Source organism: Dendrobates tinctorius, unplaced genomic scaffold (assembly GCF_039654945.1).
Source record: "Dendrobates tinctorius isolate UK_male_01 unplaced genomic scaffold, ASM3965494v1 ptg000199l, whole genome shotgun sequence".
NCBI classification, from domain to species: domain Eukaryota; kingdom Metazoa; phylum Chordata; class Amphibia; order Anura; family Dendrobatidae; genus Dendrobates; species Dendrobates tinctorius.
The window spans coordinates 13028506-13047364 of NW_027361866.1; the positions used below are offsets into that span (position 1 = coordinate 13028506).

General features: G+C 41.2%; 1 protein-coding gene across 5 annotated transcripts in view; it reads right to left on the reverse strand.

Annotated features, from left to right (window-relative positions):
- RAMP1 (receptor activity modifying protein 1) overlaps positions 1-9007 on the reverse strand; it is a 128570-nt gene extending 119563 nt beyond the window's left edge. For 4 of the 5 annotated variants that reach the window (XR_012221935.1, XR_012221936.1, XR_012221934.1 and 1 more), the window contains exon 1: positions 6661-9007. Coding sequence is in view for 1 of the 5 variants with exons in the window: in XM_073553246.1 (XP_073409347.1) it covers positions 6661-6712 (52 nt within the window). In the remaining 4 variants the exon portion in view is untranslated. The remainder of the gene's footprint in view (positions 1-6660) is intronic. The other variant, XM_073553246.1, reaches the window with a different exon arrangement.
- Between the last annotated feature and the right edge of the window lie 9852 nt (positions 9008-18859).

The window sequence follows — 18859 nt, forward strand, 5'->3', positions numbered from 1 at the left end:
CTGAAGGTGAGCGGCCTGTGGTTAGCTGGAGATGTTTTATGATTACAAACAGATTGCTCATTTTATCCAGGGGGCTATTAATGGGGGGTCAGGTCTGGTCAGGAAAACGTCTGCTAACCCACTTACCTGCCGCTGAATAATATTTATTACCGAGGCAACCTGAGCGGGCGTCCTGGGCAGCACTGTAAATCCAATGAACCCGAAGAACGATCAAGTTACCAGCGTGTACTTACATTTTCCGACACTGGATTCTTAGCAACCTCTTATTTATTCTTATTCTTTAGTACAACCATAATACCCAGCATATAAATAACATCTCACAAATTCACAAATACAGATGCCACCCTGTAAAAATAATATAAAGGCACGTACTAGAAGTATGTCAAATGTTTTCCACAAGATTCTCCAATAGTTAAGACCTTTAAAAGTGAAGCTTGCACATTTATGACCTTAAATAATGGAATTTGCAGGTTTCGGTTATTGTATCAGTTCACGCGCAGGTACTCCTCACTCTAAGGCCATGTTCACATGTTGCATTTTTACTACGTTATTTTAACCTGTGTTTTACAGTACTAGCCACCAGCAGATTTCAGAAATCTCGTGCAAACACATTGTTTGTTTTTTTTACCTGACTGATTTGGAAAACTGCTGCTTTTTCTTTTGCAAACTGCAGCATGTTATTTTTTGCAGCATTCTTTAAGCGCTTTTGCAGTGTTTTTCACCCATAAAAGTAATGGGTAAGTTCAAAAAGGCAGGAAAAACGCAGCCAAAAATGCAGGTATTGGGTTTTGCCGCAGTTTTGGTGCAAAAGGCTAAAGGAATTTGCATCGTGATTTTTTGGAGGCACTAAACTTTACCAGCATGCACAAGAGGCAACAAAAATGCAGCAAACCATGCTTTTTGTAAGCAGCTTCTTCATTGCCAAGAGAGCAGGTTTTGCCTGTAAGAGAAAAAAAAAAGCAGCAAAAATGCAACATGTGAACACAGCCTTAGGGTATGCGCACACGTTGCAGATTTGCTGCGGATCTGCAAGAGATTTACAGTACAAAAAAAAATTGGCTGTGCACATGCTGCGGAAAATTCTGCACGGAATCCACAGCGGTTCACTTCCCGCAACATGTCAATTCTTTGTGAGGATTCCGCAGCGTTTTACACCCATTCCATTATAGAAATCCGCAGGTGTAAAAATGCAGGCGAAATCCACACAAAATCCTGCGGATTCTGCCAAAAGATGCAGATTCCATGCTGAAAAATCCACACAGCAATTCGCAACGTGTGCACACATTAGGGTCTGAGAACATGTGTTTTTGTTGCGCTTTTTTATGCACATTTGTCACAAGGATTACCTAGTACCAGCAAAGTGAATGAGATTCCTGAAGTCTTAGGCTATGTGCACACGGAGTTTTTTGCCTCTGTGGATTTTGTAGTGAAAACCGCAGATAAATCTGCAGGACTAAAGTCCTGCGGTTTATCTGCGGTTTTACACCTCATAATGGATGAGGTGTGAAACCGCAGCGTTTCTGGACAAAAGAATTGACATGCTGCGGATTGTAAACTGCAGCAAAACCGCGGGGAAAAATCCGCAGCATGTGCACTGCGTTTTCCAGTTTACCATTGAAAACAATGGTACTGTACAACGCACCTAAATCTGCTGCGGACCCGCAGCTGCAGAAACGCTGCGGATCCGCAGCAGAATCCACACCGTGTGCAAATAGCCTTACGTACACATTGCTTACACTTTTCCTTGCAGATGTAAATCTGCAGCATGTCAATTCTATCATGGTTTTTGCTGCATATTTCACCCCATGTTAATGAGTGGGGAAAAATCTGCACCAAAAATGCATGTAAAAACCGTAACAAAATCGTGTGTATTTTACACAGTAATTTTCCGACCAACACATCAGGAATTGCAGCACAGTTTTCTATGTGTACACACAGCCTTAGGGTATGTGCACACGTTGCGCATTCTGCTGCGGATCCGCAGCGGATTAGGCCCCGCAGATCCGCAGCAGATCCGCTGGCATTGTACAGTACATTGCAAATCAATGGAATTTAAAAACCGCAGTGCACATGCTGCGGATTTTTCCGCGGTTTTAAATCCACAGCATGTCAATTCTTTCTGCGGATTCTGCTGCGATTTGTCACCTGTTCCATTGGCCAGGTGTCAAACCGCAGGGGAAAACTGCAGGTAAACCGTAGGTCACTTTACCTGCAAATCCGGGCGGAAAAATCCGCAGATGATTCCGCACTGTGTGCACTCACCCTTTGCCTTCTTTCAACACTTCACTATGCCTTTCCTGACTTAAAGGGATGTTTAATTAGAAAATGACCTATTTTTTTAAAATCAGGTAACACATAATTGCACAGTGTGAAGTCCGGGCAGCACGCCAATTTTACCGTTTATGCACAGTTTAAATTCTAAGCAACACTGATTTTTATGTGTTACTCAAAAAAAGCGGAAAACGTGCACAAAAGATTCTTTGTTCTTCCTAAATTTGAAACATCTCAATCTTTATTAAGTAACAAAACCAAATACATAAATAAGACAAATCATAACATTTATAATTTGCCAGACCCTGATTCCTAGTCCAAAAATTGTCAAATTGTCATTGGGGTGAAGCCGCCTCCTGTGGCGATACACGTAGTGTCTTCTTTCCCATATGTTGCTTTTTCTAAGAGCCAATCTACTTGGGAGACTCGGCACATGGCACTTTCTTGCACCAATAAGCTATTGGTTATTTTCTTTAATATATTGTTTTGATATTGCACTATTTATTGTCTGTACATTGCGCTTTTTTTCTTTAATGAATACTAATTGACATCACTTTAGCGGTATTGTCCATTCATACTTGTCGTATATCCACCACATTTACATGGCACTATGGGTTATCATGCCAGTCATATGAGTTGTACACAGTGCAAATTTTTGGCTATGGAAAAATGGAATTTTACATGTTTTTATTTGTTTTGTCTAGGTCTTTGTTACCTAATATTTATATTGTTTAAATGTAGAAAATACAATCAATCTTTTGTACTCGTCTTCCTCTTTTTTTAATTGCATTTGTCTTACACACACTTTGGTTAGCACTCCTTTGATATACAGGTATTGTTGGCTTCATTGTTACATTTAGTATTTGATTTTTATATGCTGCCATTGTGGGGAAAATAGGTAAAAATTATAAATGCATAACAACATTTATAAAACCATTTTGATTGCACAGTCCAAAAGAAACGTGTAATTAAAGTTTTTTTTGCTTTTTTTTTAATTTGGCCTTTTTTGTCTAATTTTTCTATTTCACTAACTATATTAAAAGGAAAAAAACAGAAGTCTTGCAATTTTCACATTGGCCACTGAGCCTTATACTAAACTCATATTAACTGTTCTGTACAGAAGATTTCAGTAGTCTCGTTATCATCATAGGCAGGATTACAATGAAAGGTGACACCTCTGCACACAGTAGATAACAGAGTATCCACTGTTCACTAAGTGACTGTCACAGCTCACCTCATCCTCCTCCCTTGACAATGACATTGGCCCTGATGAGCAAGGGCGCCCAAGCTTTGTTTAGTACAAAATAGACGTAAAAATAAACCACTTTTATCCTTGTGTAGCCACTTTAGCTATCAGAATTTCTCAAAGTTGGACAAGGAAGCGTTTACAACGTCAGTCCAAGGAGGAAAGGATGTTTTTAATAATATTCAAGAAAAGATTCAACAGATTCACTACAGAATTCATCTAACAACTGATCATTTGTTTTTCAACAGACTATATAGGCTCACAAGAAGTCCCTCATGGTTTCTGTTGTGGTGTCTATGCTGTTCTGTTATGCCCAACAAATGTGATGGAACTGACAACTAAGCCTCCCCAGGAGTGAAAAGAGGCTTACTTCAACATAATCTGAAGTAACCAGACAATGTGCATTTATAGGGACAATGGATCTAAAAAAAAACCTGGTATCGGATGTAGTAGCTCTGGCTGCAAACAAGAAAATGATCCTACTGCAAAGCTGACTGAAGACCCCCCATACGCGGCAGATAGTTGTTGGCTGACCAATAGTTTGATGGATCTTTCATCTGACAACTAACTCTCTTGATGACTCCATACCCAGAAGTGTTCACTATGAAAGAGCCACGACCAGGTGTCAACTTAACTCATCGAGAACAAAAAGGATGGGCACTCCAAAATAAGAGTACTAGATCAATCCGAGATCTCTATCGGGAGAGTGACAAGGTTCCTATACACATTAGAATGTTGGACAAGTCTGCCAATGTCGGCAGGATGGATCGGCGTTAGTCTAATGTAGTGTTCCCCAACTCCAGTCCTTAAGAGCCACCAATAGGTCATGTTTTCAGGATTTCCTTAATATTGCACAGGTGATTGAATTCTTACCTGTCCAGGTGATGCAATTATCACCTGAGCAATACTTAAGAAATCCTGAAAACTTGACCTGTTGGTGGAGGACCGGAGTTGGGGAACATTGGTCTAATGCATATTTGTCCTTTAGGCTGGGCATATATATTAGGCTCGTTTAGCTGATTCCTCTTACTCCCAACCAATATATACGAGGTTCAGAACTTTACTTAATCTTTCTTTCCAGCCATGGGAGAGCCTGGAGGCCTCTATACTCACTAGACGGTTAGCAAGTCCCACCAAAATCAGGCCAGCTTTACTCTTATTAGACGGCATCAAAAGGGACAAATTTGTTCCTCTACAGATTTTGATTTAAACCACTTGATACGGTCCTGTACCTCATCACAGCCTATAGGAGGGAGGTAATAAATGTTCTTCCCTACTGCTTCAGACACCTGTTTCAGTGACTTAGATCATCTGTTTACTAGTTACATATAAAGAGAACCTGTCATCAGGATCATCCAATGTTAAACTAAACGTATGAGCAGAATGGCGCTGTCATACTGATTTCTTATACATACCTTTAGGCTGGGGTTACACTTGCGAGTGCAATGCTAGAAAGTCGCATCAATTCCCCTCACTACCGCAGGCACTCGGGACCGGAGTGTGCGGCTGCGTGTCTTTCAATGCAGCTGAATGCTCCGGTCCAAACCGCCGGCGGCAGTGCCGGGTATGGATGTGCGAGTTTCTCGCATTGCAGTTGCAAGTGTGACCCCGGACTTAGTGTAAATATCTGCAGCCAATTTTTCATTAAATTTTCATGATAAATTTCAGTTTCCTTGGCACTTTGGGGCAGGACTGAGGATAGGGTCTTCAGCTTAGAGGTCTCAGCCACGGCCCCTCCGCTACCTCTGTTGCATTTATCACAGTCCCACCCACAAGTCCCACCCCGAAGCGCAGAGGAAACCAAAATTTATCATGAAATTTTAACGAAAAGAAGGCTGCAGATTTCTAGACTAAAGGAATGTATTACCTCAGTGTGACAACGCCATTCTGCCAATACTGTTGGTTTAACATGGATGATCCTGATGGCAGGTCCTCTTAAAGATGTACCCATGGACGCATTATAAAAAAAAATCTATTCCAGGTAAAGTAGGATCTCAGTCCTTTCATGAAATTATATAAGGAAATTTCAGAAAATGTGTAATTTATGGAGGTAACTCTGTAATTCCTATGCCAGTCCCAATGCTCAATAACAGGTAGTCCACCGCCAGATGATTTTTCAGCTGTATCGCTATAGTGATTACTATATGGTACACCATTAAATTACTTCTTTGCCATCGCTTTCTTTAAATACATATTATTAAAAAAGATATTTTTTCTCTCTGCTAAATGTGGAACTATCAGTCATCCCAAAAATTCAGATTGTACCACAAACATTCCGTTATGGAGGACTACCAGATTAAAAAAAAAAAAACCTTTACAATACATCAAAATCTTTAATAATTTTTGACAATTATCAGTTTGCAAAAATAGTCAAATTGCCAAAAATTGGGGACATTTTGAAATCTGTCCAAATTTCTATGGTGAACTTTAGCAATAGCTTTTTTTTTTTTTTTTTTTTTTTTTTTAAACATGCACACAGATTTTTTTTTGATCCCACAGGATGAAATACATTTTTAAACTTATTGGGAGAAAAAAAATGCATCAAAACCGCCAGAATTTACAACCAGCGCAAATGGTACAAAGTGGTCCATGGTATAATGGGCATACTACATTGCTACCAAGATTAGCCACCTTTCTTTTTGCTATCTGATGACTGGAGAATGCCAGTCATTACTGGATATAGTAAAAAGAAAAAAAATGGAGCATATATAACTATATATATATATATATTGCATATATATATGTATATCAACAGCTACCTGTCTACAGTGGACATCAGACAAGAAAAGACAATCTGACACCCAAGAATTCTGTGATATTGTACCACACAAACTTAAAAGTCACTGCTTTCTACACACATTAAAATAATTAATATTCTAAATATGTTCTCACTAGTAATAAGAAGCATAATGTCGTCTAAATAAGGTAACAAGGTAGGTTATACAGGAAGACAGGCACCAAGTGATTGTCAGATGTGTCACTCACACAACTACTTGGAGCATGATAGGAACATCTTAGGGTGGTGACATGAAGATCATTATAATTAGAAGCATTTAGAAGTCAGTAGTCACACCTAGCATTCACAGGTACAAATGCATATTTTAAAGATTGGGTGAAAGATTCCATGCTGGGGAGTTTCTTACCTAGGAGGATCCAGAGGAGATGTCTGAAAGTAAGGAGAAATCCCAGGTTCATTTCTGGACAGTGTGTCCACAGCTTAGGGGGATACGTAAAAACACATTAAATGAACCATCTGAACAAGTCTAAGGTCCTCACTGAGTTTAGGAATCAGGGCACATCCAGGTACAAGACAACTTACAATTACTCCAAAGATGATGAGGGAGGTTCTTGAATGGACCAATCACCTCCGGATGTTTTTTGGTCCTGGGTTTTAAAAAAAACAAAACCATATGTGCTTCATCCTGGAAGATGCACCAAGAAGTTCTGCAGCCAGGATCCAGGAGGTGCTGTGTCCTCCTTCACTGGAGACGTCTCCTTCAGCTCAGCTCAAGGAGCAACAACTGCAGGAGAAGGAGCTGAGGGAAGCATACGTGCTGCTGTTCAGTCATCTGCTACATGCTGCAGCCTGGGATTCTTATATGGTTGCCTACATTTCCAAGGACTGAAGTTCAGGGTCTCTCCTTGATGATTTGGGAAGTCCTCCTCCTCTCGTCGTGCTCTCCCCTTTATTAATGGGGTTGGATGGAAGCCCCCTCCTAGCTGAAGGCTTGCTTGTGTGTAGGTGCACAGGATTGCCCTTCACTCTGTAGGTGGAGGGGGTTTCCTTTCGCTTCTGTAGGTTTGTAGCTTGAGGCTCTCCAATGCCTTTGTCTCGCCCCCTGCCGCCCCCCACTCCCACTATATAGATCAGGAGGGATCCTGCCTCCTCCTATACAAGTTGTAAGTGCAGGGTCTTGTGGCTCTCCAAGTTCTGTTGTGTTTCTTTGACTCTAAGTTTAGATCCAGATCTGCCATAAATAGGATCTGTAGGAAGAGCTTGTAGCCCAGAGCTTAATCTATAAAGCCAGGCATGCTGCTGCTGTCATTGCTGCTGCTGATTGCAGGAGCCACCCTGGGGTCTGGGATGGATGTCTCCTCCTGCAAAAGAATTCTTCAAGAGAGTTTTCTGGGATCTTCTGTATTGTAGCTTCTGCTTTCTGAGTTCTGTATTGCAGTCTCTTTTCCGAGTACTTTTGTATTGCAGTCTCTTTCGAGTGCTTTTGTGTTGTAGTCTGTCTTTTCTGACTTCTATATTGCAACCTATTTTCTGAGTGCTTCTTTATTGCAGTCTGTTTTCTGAGTTCTTGTGTATTCCAGTCTCTTTTTTTCAGTATCTCTGTATTGAAGTCTATGTTTTCAGAGGTCTTCTGTATTACAGGCTCTTTTCTGAGTACCTCTGTATTACAGGCTCTTTTCTGAGTACCTCTGTATTACAGGCTCTTTTCTGAGTACCTCTGTATTACAGGCTCTTTTCTGAGTACCTCTGTATTGCTTTCTCTTTTCTGAGTACCTCTGTATTGCAGGCTCTTTTCGGAGTACCTCTATATCGCAGGCTCTTTTCTGAGTACCTCTGTATTGCAGGCTCTTTTCTGAGTACCTCTATATCGCAGGCTCTTTTCTGAGTACCTCTGTATTGCTTTCTCTTTTCTGAGTACCTCTGTATTGCAGGCTCTTTTCTGAGTACCTCTGTATCGCAGGCTCTTTTCTGAGTACCTCTGTATTACAGGCTCTTTTCTGAGTACCTCTGGATTACAGGCTCTTTTCTGAGTACCTCTGTATTACAGGCTCTTTTCTGAGTACCTCTATATTACAGGCTCTTTTCTGAGTACCTCTGTATTGCTTTCTCTTTTCTGAGTACCTCTGTATTGCAGGCTCTTTTCTGAGTACCTCTATATCGCAGGCTCTTTTCTGAGTACCTCTGTATCACAGGCTCTTTTCTGAGTACCTCTGTATTGCAGGCTCTTTTCGGAGTACCTCTATATCGCAGGCTCTTTTCTGAGTACCTCTGTATTGCAGGCTCTTTTCTGAGTACCTCTGTATTGCAGGCTCTTTTCTGAGTACCTCTATATCGCAGGCTCTTTTCTGAGTACCTCTGTATTGCTTTCTCTTTTCTGAGTACCTCTGTATCGCAGGCTCTTTTCTGAGTACCTCTGTATCGCAGGCTCTTTTCTGAGTACCTCTGTATTGCAGGCTCTTTACTGAGTACCTCTGTATTGCAGGCTCTTTTCTGAGTACCTCTGTATTGCAGGCTCTTTACTGAGTACCTCTGTATTGCAGGCTCTTTTCTGAGTACCTCTGTATTGCAGGCTCTTTACTGAGTACCTCTGTATTGCAGGCTCTTTTCTGGGTACCTCTGTATTGCAGGCTCTTTTCTGGGTACCTCTGTATTGCAGGCTCTTTTCTGAGTACCTCTGTATTGCAGGCTCTTTTCTGAGTACCTCTGTATTGCAGGCTCTTTTCTGAGTACCTCTGTATTGCCGTCTCTGTTGCTTCCACCCACATTGACAGTGCAGGGCAGTAGATTACTATACAGTAACTGCAGTACCTGTCATTTCCAGTTGTCCTTGCAATCTGATCATGCCACATTCATTACATTCTCGCTGCTCTTCCATTTATTGCACCAGCTACCTATTACCTTACCTTGGTGAGACAGACATTTTCCCTAAAGCACAGGGACAATGTGCATAACTCTGACAGCGCATACGGATCTATTCACACTGACACAGAAATATCTGCAACTGAAAATCCTTCCCATTCATCTGAATGTGATCGTTCTTGCACTAAGCTCTCGGATTTCTAAAAGCTTCATACAGAACGTTCTACACCAAAAAACCCAAAAGAGACGCAGCGTTCCCATTGAGATAGGTTTCCCGATTTTCCTTCATGACATGTACAGTTAAAAAAAATATAGAAATCACTTACAATTAATGGCCACATAATATAAGTGCACAGATAAATCTGAAATAAACATTACTGATGATCATAAGAAGAATTGCCATAATTCATGAGTAAAGCCCCATTTTCTTGGTTGTATTATATATAGATCCACACTCAACCCACAATGTTGTACACAAAGCGTTTCTTTCTTTATGGATTATAAAAAAAAAAGTCCACAATAAAAAAAAAAAATTACGATATGCTCCCTTCATGTCCCCTGGAATTATAAAAATAGTGAACATTTTGGCGTTGCCATACAGCTGGACACAGGTTGAAGACCTATTTGCTTAAAGGTTTATCTGATGCTTAATTCTGCATATGAGGTGAGCGGAGCTGATGAATTTATGACCCCACACATCTGCGGAGATGTTTGCACAATTAGAAAGTATCATACACGTGTCCTGTTTATTATAGTCAATAGAGTCAGATATGCTATGCCGTAAGGATTGGCATGGATGGAGGTCTAAAACAGAGGTCTCACTGCTCATTGTCTATGGGACTGGCAGAGAAAGAGTTAGGGTGTGTGCACACTGCGGATTCTGCTGTGGATCCACAGCGGTTTTGGTCCTGCGGATCCGAAGTAGTTTTTGCTGCGGTGTACAGTACCATAATATTCTATGGGAAATGGAAACCACAGTGCAGACGGTGTGGAATTTTCCGCGCGGTTTTTCTGCGGTTTCAAATCCGCAGCATGTCACTTCTTTGTGCGGATTCTGCTGCGGTTTGGCACCTGCTCCATAGCATGTGTCAAACAGCAGGGGAAAACTGCAGGCTAAACCGCAGAAAAACTACAGATAAACCGCAGGTCTTTTGACCTGCGGATTTACCTGCGGTTTTCATTAAATCCGTGCGGAAAATTCCGCAGAGCAATCCGCAGTGTGTGCACACACGCTAAAGTACTCGGCTGTCTCCGACAGCACTGTAGACAACAAATCACAAGTCACTGAATCAAAAAGGTATGGCTGATAAACGTTCTGATCAGATTAAAGGAAACCGATCACATAAAAAAAAACATTATTGACTAGCATATATGGGGTTAATCTGCAGACTAATAGCATTCTGAACCTGCATGACGCACTCACCGACAGCCCCGCTGCCAAGAGGAAATGAACTTAAAACGAACCTGTCGGCAGGATTTTGCTGATACCTTGGTGGATGAAATCTGTCTTGTGGTTGTTGTTTAATCTGTATTTGTAGTTTTCAGTTAATTGACACACTGCCCACAATAGTATATGCAGTGTGCAAAATAGAGAGCAGGTCACTGAGCGATCAGGATCTGTCATAAGCCCATATATATATGAATATGTAAGTATAGAACACCACATAGAGCCACCCACCCACAGGCCGCCCCGAAGCACGAGAAGCTCATTAACTGAAAACTACAAATACAGATTAAACAAGAACCACAAAACGGATTTCATCAACAAAGGTTTCATTTTAATCAGTATAATCGCGCCATCCTGACATTTTGTGTAGGTTACTGTGCACAATCTTGTTGACAGGTTCCCTTTAATTCTTCCCGGCAGGCTTGAGCTTTTGGTCATAGTGATGCGGTCGGCACAGCTTTGGTCACCACTCAGTCCATAGTGAGAGACAGCTGTAAATACGCCACTGGCACTGTGTGACAGCAGGCTCTAATGCTAAGGTCACAATTCATCAATGCTAGGGATGCGGTTACAGTCGCGACTCAGTATGCACTGAGTGGTGGCTGATGCTGCGCCGGTGGCATCCTTCTGACTGAAGGCCTGATCCTGCAGCAGAGCTCTCTGTGAAGGTGCCGGGCAGGTTCAGAACTTTATAACTACAGGTTAATAACTTTTATCACATGATGGGTTCTCTTTACGTTTTTCACCTGTCAGAAATAGCATAGATTTAGATTTTGTATCAGCATTGATTTGCCAAATTATCTGTTTTGCAGCTGCCATAACATTTAATGCCGCAGTTCCCCTGAATCTGGTATCATTTTTTTTCTCCTGTGACTCTCTGCTTGTGAGATATGGCCCCTGATTTCCTTGTATATAAATCTAGTCTTGATAGCACAAGAGGCATGATCCTCATGAAGATCCTATATAAACAAGTTGATGATCACATTCCCCCTAAGAGCACCAGTTTTGCACAGAATGATGAGGGGATATATATCAGCAACAGAGAGGCTAAAAAAAAATAATTTGGGAGAACAGAAACATTTAGACTAGATAAAGCAATTACATACTAATGCCAAGTGACGGCTTCTCTTTAAAGAGAACCATGAAACCTGCAGATATGGCGTTAATTTGCAGGTCAATAATGTTTTTAACCTGCCTGGCACCTGCACTTAAGGCCCCGTTACACATAACGATGTACCAGCGATCCCACCAACGATCCGACATGGATGGGATCGCTGGGACATCGTTAGGCTGATCGCTGGTGAGCTGTTACATAGACACAGCCCCAGCGATCAGGAGCAGCGAGCAAGCTGGTTTCTAATATAAACATCGGGTATCCAGGAGCTGCGCCTCTTGGATACCCGCTGTTTACCTTGGAAACCGGCGTACACGGTTTACCTTTGGAAACCGGCTCCTGGATACCCGATGTTTATGTTAAAAACCAGCGTCCAGCTTCGCTGATCGCTGGTCTCTCGCTGCCACACACAGCAATGCGTGCTGGCCAGCGGGAGACCAGCGATGAAAAAATGGCCCAGACCGATCGAGCACGATCAGCGATATCTGGTGGGGGCGGTCTCTGATCCCTGTCACACACAGCGATCTCGCTGGCGAGATCGCAGTGGAGTCACAAAATCAGCGATCTCGCGAGATCGCTGTGTGTGACGGGGCCTTTAGATTCACGCTGCTGGGAGGAAATGAACGTTATCCCCCCCCCCGGCAGCATTGGGCTTCAAGTCATAGGGGAGGAGTCAGCATGGGTTCAGTCAACTCTCTGGGTATAGTAAGCGGCTGCTGTAACTGCGCCCCTGGCACTGACTGACAACTGGCCCCAATGCTGAGCTGCTGTCAGTCAGTGTGGGGGGAGCAGTTGCAGCTGCCGCTTTCTATTCACAGAGCAGTGACTGAACACAAGCCGGCGCCACACCCGTGACTAACCCCTTTCCGACATCGGGCATAATAATACGCCATTGTCAGACACCCTCCCTTTGATGTGGGCTCTGGTGGTGAGCCCACATTTTTCTGACACATGTCAGCTGTTTTGAACAGCTGACATGTGCCGCTATCAGCCGCGGGAGTAATTGCGATCCTCCACTGCTGTTAACCCGTTAAATGCCGCTGTCAGACTCTGACAGCAGCATTTAACACGCACTTCCATGATTGCGTGACATGATTGCGGGTCATCAGTGGTCGGCGCTCATAGAGAGTGAGTAATTCTGCTACAGATAGGCGATCTGATCATCGCCTCTATGTAGCAGAGCAGTTCGGGTTATGGCAACTTCTAGTCTCCCATGGAGACTATTGAAGCATGCAAAAAGTAAAAAAAAAGTTTTTAAAAATACAAAAAAATAAAAAGTTCAAATCACCCCCCTTTTGCCCCATTCAAAATAAAACAAACAAACAAAAAAAACCCAAACATACACATATTAGGTATCGCCGCGTTCAGAATTGCCTGATCTATCCACAAAAAAAAGGATTAACCTGATCACTAAACTGCGTAGCGAGAGAAAAAAGTAAAAACACCAGAATTACTTTTCTTGGTCGCCGCGACATTGCATTGAAATGCAATAACTGGCGATCAAAAGAACGTATCTGCACCAAAATGGTATCATTAAGAACGTCAGCTCGGCGCGCAAAAAATAAGCCCTCACCCAACCCAAGATCACGAAAAATGGAGACGCTACGGGTATTGGAAAATGGCACAATTTTTTTTTAAACAAAGTTTAGAATTTTTTTCACCTCTTAGATAAAAAAGAACCTAGACATGTTTGGTGTCTATGATCTCGTAATGACCAGTTTTAGCATTTAATGAACAAAGTAAAAAAGCAAGACAAAAAACAAGCGTGGGATTTCATTATTTTTTTGCAATTTCACCGCACTTGAATTTTTTTTTTCCTGTTTTCCAGTACACAATATGATAAAACCAATGATGTAGTTCAAAAGTACAACTCGTCCTGCAAAAAACAAGCCCTCACATGACCATATGACAGAAAATAAAAAAGTTATGGCTCTGGAAAAAAGGGGAGCAAGAAACGAAAACGCAAAAACGAAAATTCCTCTGGTCATGAAGGGGCTAAACACCAAACACTGCCGGGAGGAATAAAGTTAATTTCTGCCCAGCAGCATACTCTAAGTTTGGATGCTGGGCAGGTTCCGAAAGCTATTGATCTGCAGAGTAACTATATCTGCAGGTTAAGGGCGTTTTGTTTTCTGTACATTCAAAAAAATGCTAAATATCCTATAATGATATAGTACAGTGTAACACAATGAACCAATCAAATTAGACACAATAGTAGGTAGCTTACTACTTTTTTGTGTATGTACATAATCTATGTGCCATGTGGTTGGTTTTGACCATAATTCCATTATGATTTATTGGTCACTGTTGTAAAGCCTTTCGGAGTGTTTATGATTTCTTGGCTTGGGTTGTATGAATAAAAATGTGTGTCATTTGTTAAAGTGATCCATGTTTTTGCATATCTTCTCTTTTTTTCTTTGAAAAAGCTATAATGTGATTTTCAGCAAAGATCTATTGTAATTTTTCCCAAACTCGAGTCCTCACGACCCCAATTATATTTTCAGGATTCTCTTAGCATTGCACAGGTGAGAGAACCTGTGGCAATTTCTGATGCCTTCAAAATAATTCCAATACTGCAATATTAAGGGAATGCTGAAAACATGATCTGTTGGGAGGTCGTGAAGACTGGAGTTTGAGAAACGATGGTTTATTGGCTGTCACTACTAGCCCTCTATATCGTGAAGCTAAAGCTGTGATAACGGATAAAGTCAACAATATTTTAACAGTCAATGTAATAAAAGAGCACAATCTGCAGCTAGGACAAAGTCAATCCGTTTAGGTAACTTGGCACCTCCTGGAGCATGGGAAGGAAAATGGTTTACAGGAGGTTCATAGAGGTCCACTTTTAGTTAATAAAGTTGTGCACTTGTTTGCGTCACATTAATATTGGTTTCAGTCCCGCTCATTTCTTTCCTAATAAAGTAGCTATGTTTTATTGAAGGGTAACTGTGCATAGTGCAGTTCATCTGCATTATCCATGCCCACAAATCATACCAATTGCGTGGACATGCTTCTGCAGTGCAAACAAGCAAGAGATGGAATAACGCTACTATTAAACAAGTCGTGACAATGTGCAGCTCATTCTTCCTGAAGACTAAACTGATGATGTTTTCACACAATGGACAGACTTCTCCTAATCTCTTAGTGATCCCTTCATCTTGAATGTATGTTTTAAGTTGTCAAATAAAGGTCTTTAAGTTAAGAAAAATAAATCTATGTATTAACTGTAAATATATTTTTAGCTCTAACCTCTTACTGAACTGTTGAGATAAAAGAAATGTTAAAATATTTGGTCTCTCCTGTCACAAATGTTCTTGATCGATAGTTAGACTACATACTTCGAAGAACCTATTCTCTTACATAATTCAGTTTTCTAAAATGCATTTTCTCACACACAGCCATACAGATGACACACGCGCTATGGAAGTAGTCAGTTATGTAAGGGGCGTTTACATGGGGTGATGATCGAATGACCGATCCTTCTCATTCACGTGCTGATCGCATGGTTTTTGATGACCTAAAAAACATGGTTGGTCGGCACATATACATCTGTGTAAATGGGATGTGCTGCCGACCATGTCAAGAGTTTCTAACGAATGATCGTTGAGAAAAATAAAAATTATTACATGTAACTGTTAAGTAGGTGAGCGCCGGTTGGCTTCCTATACCAATTAGCCCTCATTCTAGCAATTTATCAGTTCTTGTAAAAAGATCCTTATTTAATAGATTTGCCCAATTTTTCTGTTGAAAAACAATTATTACACAATGAAATGGTTATTTTTGTCTTAAAGAATAATTGTCATGTAAGTTAAGATTTTGGGTGTATACATGAGGAATTATACAGGAAAAATATATATCTTTATACCGTGTTAGCCAGTAGACAGAAAAATATTTAGAATTGAGAGTCCTCAGTGGTTGATACCTTTTACTGGTTAACTGAAAAGATGGTAACAAATTGCAAGCTTTCGAGACTACTCAGGTCTCTTCATCAGGCATAGACTAATACAGCATCTGAAGAATCACATATTTATGCACAAAACACCACAGAAATAACGCAATAGATAAGACAAGTGATGTAAAGCAGAACTATCATTATGGGAGAGAAACATAAATATTGGAACAGTTCATAGATAAGGAGTGTGAAAGTTTTATTGTCCTCTGATTGGGGTCTGGTACTGTGTTTTGATGACCCCAGAAGGTCTGAAGAGCAAATTCCTTAATTGATGTAAAAAGACATAAATTCCTGCGACACATTCATTCCTGTGTGTCAAAGGTTGTCATAAATTTATACTCCCAGATCCTCCTGTCTCTCTGAAACTTCAAAAATGTTTTGCCACAGGTAGATCCATTCTTTTTTCTCTTATTGTGTTGAAAATTCATCCTTGTTTTCAGTTTTTGCCCTGTCTCCCCCACATACAGACCCCCAGTTGGACGTTTAGTACAAATGATTAAGTATACCACATTAGATGTGATGCAGCTGAAATTACCTGGGATCTTGTAGTCCTGATGTGAGTTGGGGATCTTTATCTTGTCCGTGGTCATTATATATGGACAGGTTTTACATTTTTTGTGGTTGCAAGGAAAGGTTCCTGCAGCTGTTGGAGAGCACAGGGAGCTTCTGACAATGATGCTTCTTAAATTTGGGGGCTGCCTAAAGCACAGTAGTGGGGCGTCTGGAAATATGGATTGTAATCAGGCATCTTTTTGTAGTAAAGGTTGCAATTTCCGTGCAGCTCCCCTTAGCACCTCCAGATTTGGATTGTAGGTGACCACTAGAGGTACCCGGTTATTTTCATCTTTAGCTTTGTAATGTAGCAGGTGATTCCTTGATATTCTGGTGGCTCTTATAATTTGGTTTCGAATTGTTCTTAGATGGTAGCCCTTATCCAAAATGGTCTTTCTGAGGCGACCAAGGTGTTCATCTCTATCCATGCGGTTGGAACATATACGATTGTATCTGATGGCTTGGCTGTAGACAATAGAGTTTTTTTATGTGTTTTGGATGGAAACTGTCCCATTTAAGGTATGTTGGACGGTTGATTGGCTTCTGATACAGGGATGTCTCTATTTCATTGCTCTTTAGCTTAATGGTGGTGTCTAAAAAGTTAATTTCAGTGCAGGAGTAGTTGATTGTTAAGTTGATGGTGGGATGAAATTGATTAAACTGTTCGTGGAACGTCTTTAGCTGTTTCTCAGACTCCGTCCAGATGATTAAAATATCATCAATGTAGCGGTAGTAGGCCAGAGGCCTGATGGGACATGAGGTCAAAAAGTCGCTTTCTAGCTTGGCCTTGAAAAGATTTGCATACTGTGGAGCTATTTTACTTCCCATAGCTGTGCCAGTCTCCTGTAGATAGATCTTGTTGTCAAATTCAAAGTAATTGTGGGTGACGATGAATTTTGTGAGTGTCACCACAGAGTCAGCATCACTCCTTATCTATGAACTGTTCCAATATTTATGTTTATCCCTTTCCCATAATGATAATTCTGCTTCACGTCACTTGTCTTATCTATTGCTTTATTTCTGTGCTATTTTGTGCATAAATATGTGATTCTTCAGATGTTGTATTAACCTTTGCCTGATGAAGAGAACTGAGTAATCTCGAAAACTTGCAGTTTGTTACCATCTTTTCAGCTAGCCATTATAAGGTATCAACCACTGAGGACTCTCAATTCTAAATATTTTTCTACATGAGGAATAACACTGTCTGACCATTCTATGATTTGTATCTAACACCTTTCACCAGCTTTCCCCTGTTCAGGGGAATGTTCAATTTTCTCTGAGCTAGAGGGTGTAGAATAGCTCCTGTGAGGTCTTCTATACACAGTAGGCAGAAAGAGAGATGCCCTTCTTTCTCAGTAGAATATGAGACAGAACTAGCAGCAGCATGGAAGATATTTTACGATTGAGCTAAAGTACGTACTTAAGGGGATCTGTCACAAAATTTTTGCTACCCCATCTGAGAGCAGCATGGTATAGAGGCAAAGACCCAGATTCCAGTGATGTGTCACTTACTGGGCTGCTTGCTGCAGTTTTGATAAAATCACTGTTTTATCTGTTGCAGATGTAGAAGTTTTCAGAATGCTGAGCTTTGTAAAACCCCAACCACCCCACTGATTGGCAGCTTTCTGCCTATGCACAGTAAGCTGCCAATCAGTGTTGGGGGTGAGGTTATACAGAGCTCATAAATATGGACCACTACCTGGCAGCAGGTTTACTGGCCTGTAGTGATACTATCATTCCTTTATCAGCAAGAGATTAACAAAACTATAGCTAGTAGCCCAGTAAGTGACACATAGCTGGAATCTTGGTCTCTGCCTCTATATCATGCTGTTCTTTCTACATTATGTTGCTCTCAGATTAGATGGCAAAAATCTGGTGATAGATTTCATTTAAAACTGCAGCACAATCTGCCCATATCTGCTTCTATCTCTCACTGTGCTGAGTGTTCCTCACTCCTTTCCATAGAGTATGCAGCACCATCTGCCCGTATCTGCTTCTATTTCTAACTGTGCTAAGTGTTCCTCACTCCTCCACTTTCCAGAGAGTATGCAGCACAATCTGCCCGCATCTGCTTCTATCTCTCACTGTTCTGAGTGTTCCTCACTCCTTCCCTTTCCAGAGAGTATGCAGCACAATCTGCCCTTTTCTGCTTCTATCTCTCACTGTGCTGAGTGTTCCTCCTCACTCCTCCACTTTCCATAGAGTATAACAGGAGGTATAAACTGACACTGAACTGTTCAATCTGGCTTTAATTTAGGCTTTATTCACACATCAGAACAGGTGTCACTCTTTCAATTATAGTTTTTCTTTGTCAGTTCCATTCCTAGTTTTATCTTACCTACACTGATGCAAAATTCTGACCAAATACTGATGTGAATGAGCTCTCAGACAGATTTGAACTGTTCTTTTCTGGCTATGTGCCCACAGTAGCATTTTTGAACGCTCAGGAAACGGGTCTCCTTCCCAGAAAGCGCGCGTTTTTTCCGCGATTTTTGCGCAAAAACGCGCGTTTTTGATGCGGGTTTTTTTCCGCGCGTCTTTTGGACTATAGGAAATAGCCAAAAACGCAGACCTAAGCGGAAATTAATGAACATGCTGCGTTTTTTACCGCTAAGTGTTTCCTTAGCGGTAAAAAACGCATCCATTGGCACAAAAAGGCCAAAATGCATTAAAATGAATGG